Genomic DNA, 4,171 nt, shown 5'->3' on the forward strand with positions numbered 1-4,171 from the left:
TTTTGTTTCACCGTACTTAAATATATAAATCTGTTGTTTTAATTCTCTTTTGCTGTTGTTTTAATTACTCTTTTTTTGCTCTGAGCTCTTTACTGTTACATAAATTGTAGGAGTAGAGGAGGCGTGTTGCCTGGAGGTTGCACAACCAAATGATGGGATGAATCAGTTCTAAAAACAACAGCTTTGACTGGAATGTTTGTTCTCGAACGTGCCCCCTTTTCTGCCTTCAGCCACTCCCCCAGGGTAATATTACCCAAGCGCTCCCAGCTTGCACTCATTGCCTCCTTGTGCAGCCCCCCTGCCCTGCAGCGCAGTGTCCAGGCACCGAGAGTCTGCAAGGTGTGCTAACCGGTATGTAGCCAATACACTCACTTACCTCCTCCATATGCACTTATGAGGGTATGCTATATCAGCACACTCTTCCATTTTAACCCTGTAACATGTATATAGCAGTGTGTAAGCAGAGCTGCTACAGTTAACCAGGTGAGACTATGTAATTATTATATCCATGGGTTTATATTAACTTAAAGGGGAAGTTCCCTTATTGTTAACATTGCCAATGTTAACTTTTCCATTAACTTTTATTATGTTATAGAAGACCCATTCCTAACAATTGTGCAGTCTGTCTTCATTATTTTTTCGTTATAATTTTTGAGTTATTTGCTTTCCTCTTCTCTTTCCAACTTTCAAAGGGAAGTCACCGACCACCAGCAGGCAAACCTATTGCTCTGTGATGCTACAATTTTATTATTATTGTTACTTTTTATTACTTATCCAGTCCCTTTACTATACTTATTCCAGTCTCTTATTCAAACCACTGCCTGGTTGTTAGGGAAAATAAGACCTAAAAATCCAACTGGAGAGCTGCTTACTTGAATGCTAAATAAATTAAAAAACATAACAAATAAAGAATGATAGCCAATTGCAAACTGTCTAGAATATCACTGTCTACATCATACCAAAAGTGTATTTATTGTTGAACTACCCTTTTAAAGATTGATCTATTCTAATCAACTTTTTAATTGTTTTAATTATTTTCTATGTTTCTTTAAATTATTAGTGTTGTTGGGGTCACTGACCCTGGCACCTGAAAAGCAGGGATCGACTTTAATGGTCCAATGCTTTTGTTAGAACTTTTATTTTTTAGTTGCTTATATATCCTTTTTTTTTTAGCCCTCTCCTGTTGATCTGCATTTTCTTATGCTGGGTTTCTAGGGTAATTTAGCCATAGCAACCACACCGTAATTGAAACAAGACACTGTTTTAGTATTACACAAATAATAAGCAAATAAGACTTAAATAAATAATTGCTTAGAGTAGTATGGGTGGTACATTGTGGATCTTTCTGGCTAATAGATGCCATATCTGTATGAGGTATCATTAGTGCAGAATGTAGGTGTGTGTGCCTTTACAGAATGCTTACAACATATGCAGCGCTTCTCAGGTAGTGGTAAAACAGGTACCTCAAGTTGCCATTAGGGATGAGTTTCTTGCCCCCCTGGGTAAGGCTTTGTTTCCAATATATAAATACACATTTGCCTGTGGCAAACAGTTATACAGGGCTCATTCTGTGCTGACGGTCTGTACCTGCAGCAGTGGGCCCAGCACATAAAACACTGCAATTGGTCAGTATCAGTGTCTGTTCCCATACAGCTTCTCGGTGCAGAATCAGATCAAGGAATTGCTGCAGTAAATTCCTCTTTCATTTTCTTCTCCCAATCCCAATTTCTTCTCATTTGCAAATTGGTAGTCCAGACAATGGATATGTGCTTTTGTAATCATTCTTCCATTTCAGTAAAGCACAACAGATGTGTTACCAGCTGACACACAAGTGGGGTATGTATGCTATATGAGCTGGAAGACAGCAGGGCTTTCTTAAAAAGATGTGCATGTTTATGTCTAGTGAGTTTAAGGGCTGTGCCACGTGACAAATCTCCCCAAAATGCCATCCCCCTGGCTAAAAATGTAAATCGCTGGTGGGATGGCATACGTGGCGCCATGATCGTCGAAATTGCCTCTCGAGGCAACTTTGACGGTTTCAGCAAATCGCCGCACCGCATATGCCATCCCACCGGCGATTTACATTTTAGCCGATGGGATGGCATTTCGGGAGATTAGTCGCCCGCGATCATGCTGGAAAAAGGGAGAAAATGGGCAGTTTAGGAATCTACACAGCTTATCTGTTTTCTGCTATGTAATCTGTGCCTTTTCTCCTTTTTTTAATTTGAATAGCTGCCCCTTATGGCTACACAGCAGCTTTGTTATACAAACTATTTTTTGGTGTAACTGTTCCTTTAATCAGTCAGGTTTGGAAATCCTATCAAGCAAGGATCACAAAGTCACATGTCCTTGTCCAGTGGGTCTCTGTTGCTCCCACTATATAATCCTTTCATTAGCCCAGGGCAAGTGTGGGCACATCAGCTCATGATCTGCTGGGTTGGTCTCGCTATGCCAACAGATTGACAGTGGTCAGGCCTGAGGGAAAAATAGGTCCTATTGTTTACATAAAAAATGAATGCTCCCAGCACTCCATGACAGCCATTGGCTGCTGGCGTTAGGTGGAATAAGAGAGAGAGAATAGATCATCACACTATGGCATCAGCCACTGAAACCCTTTCTATAGCATTTTGCATGTTTACATCGTATTTAGTTACTGTATAACCTGCACCATGCCCTGCTAAGGTTTATGTGCAGGGTATTATGTAACATTCCTAAATAAATATTATCCCAAATAGATATCCATATGGTCTTTTACAGATTCTTATCTGTGTAATTCTTACACAGCTGGAGTCATAGCAGTCAGAATCACCCAGGTCCCACGATCCCATCTTGGGAATGTGCCATGGTATTGGTCATGCATCTCACTTGGCATGTTGATCATATAAAACAAGGGAGGTCCCAGCAATTTCTGCAGGATTTGGATTATTTCAAGTGTTTGGCTCAACTGAATACAATCCATTAAACTACCAGACTTGGTTTGGGATTCAGTGGCATCTTTTGCTGTTGATTTGGTATTTGGCCATATTAAAAAATTATGGATTTTCTACACCAATATATAAAACAAATGTTAAATGTGTACCTGGCTAAGAACATTGGCAACAGTTGGTTCATTTGTATTTGTATTTCCTGTAAACAACTGTTTATGTTTTTCAGAGATTGTACCCACCATGAACAATCTGTTGTACTTGGCCGTGGCTCTCACCGTTTGTGAACTGCTCAGCGCTGGAGCAGAAGTGGTGAAACCGGTGGAAGAAGAACTTCTGACAGACACAAACAAAAAAGTCAACGAGCTGTGGATAAACCTTCTCAATATGAAGCCGACGGATAATGACGGGATTGCCTACGCAACCTGTAGTCTAAGTCCTAGTTCCAAACTGGAACCATCAGAGGTAAAAGTGACAGGACTTGTGCTGTTTAAGCAGGTTTTTCCTAGCGGCACGCTCGAAGCCATTTTTGATTTAGAAGGGTTTCCAACTGATGCCAATCAGTCAGCAAGAGCTATTCACATCCACACATACGGCGATCTAACCAATGGATGCGACTCTGCCGGTGGCCACTATAACCCTATGTCTGTAGACCACCCACAGCATCCTGGTGATTTTGGCAATTTCCGTGTCAGGGATGGAAAGATCCAAAAATTTTTTGCAAATCTTGATGCCACTCTCTTTGGTCCATTCTCTGTCATCGGCAGATCAGTTGTGGTCCACAAACAAGCAGATGATCTTGGCAAAGGGAACAATCAGGCCAGTTTGGAGAATGGAAATGCAGGGAAACGCCTGGCTTGTTGCATTATTGGATCCAGCAGTAAAAATAACTGGGAAAAGTATGCCCAAGACAGTGCAGCACCAAGGAACCTCAGGTTTTCCAGACGGGTAAAAAATGGTTAATCTTCGATGAACTCCAGAAGTCTAGCTGTTATGTTAGCACACTGACTTGCGCTCTCTGCCTAATCTTTTTCCAGTGTCCCAATAGATCTGTCATCGACACCAGTGTAAATATATTCACTCCATTACTGTTCAGCATAGCCAGTCGGTCTATAAAATACCTACAAATTATCAGGAGGGGGTTCATATTGTTATTACACCACAAAAGAAGCCTTTGTCACTTATCTTGGGTAAACTGTATCACATGTAATCACTTTCAAATAAAAATTGCCTTTACCAATACAGCA

The 4,171-nt window shown here is 40.8% G+C and overlaps 1 protein-coding gene across 2 annotated transcripts; it reads left to right on the forward strand.

Annotated features, from left to right (window-relative positions):
- The first annotated feature begins 242 nt into the window (after positions 1 to 242).
- On the forward strand, positions 243 to 4,171 carry sod3 (superoxide dismutase 3). 2 transcript variants are annotated; one of them, XM_012971795.3, is made up of 2 exons: positions 243 to 351; positions 3,154 to 4,171. In XM_012971795.3, exon 2 carries the CDS (start codon positions 3,168 to 3,170, stop codon positions 3,885 to 3,887), a length of 720 nt encoding a protein of 239 aa, XP_012827249.1. In that variant the 5' UTR covers positions 243 to 351; positions 3,154 to 3,167; the 3' UTR covers positions 3,888 to 4,171. The 2 variants fall into 2 exon arrangements, with proteins under 2 accessions (XP_012827249.1, NP_001106630.1); NM_001113159.2 differs by lacking the exon at positions 243 to 351 and having other exon boundaries at positions 3,153 to 4,171.

Source organism: Xenopus tropicalis, chromosome 1 (assembly GCF_000004195.4).
Source record: "Xenopus tropicalis strain Nigerian chromosome 1, UCB_Xtro_10.0, whole genome shotgun sequence".
NCBI lineage: Eukaryota > Metazoa > Chordata > Amphibia > Anura > Pipidae > Xenopus > Xenopus tropicalis.

What these genes read in the sequence shown, in the direction of transcription:
- sod3 (XM_012971795.3), top strand. Translation starts at nt 3,168, where the DNA reads ATGAACAATCTGTTGTACTTGGCCGTGGCTCTCACCGTTTGTGAACTG.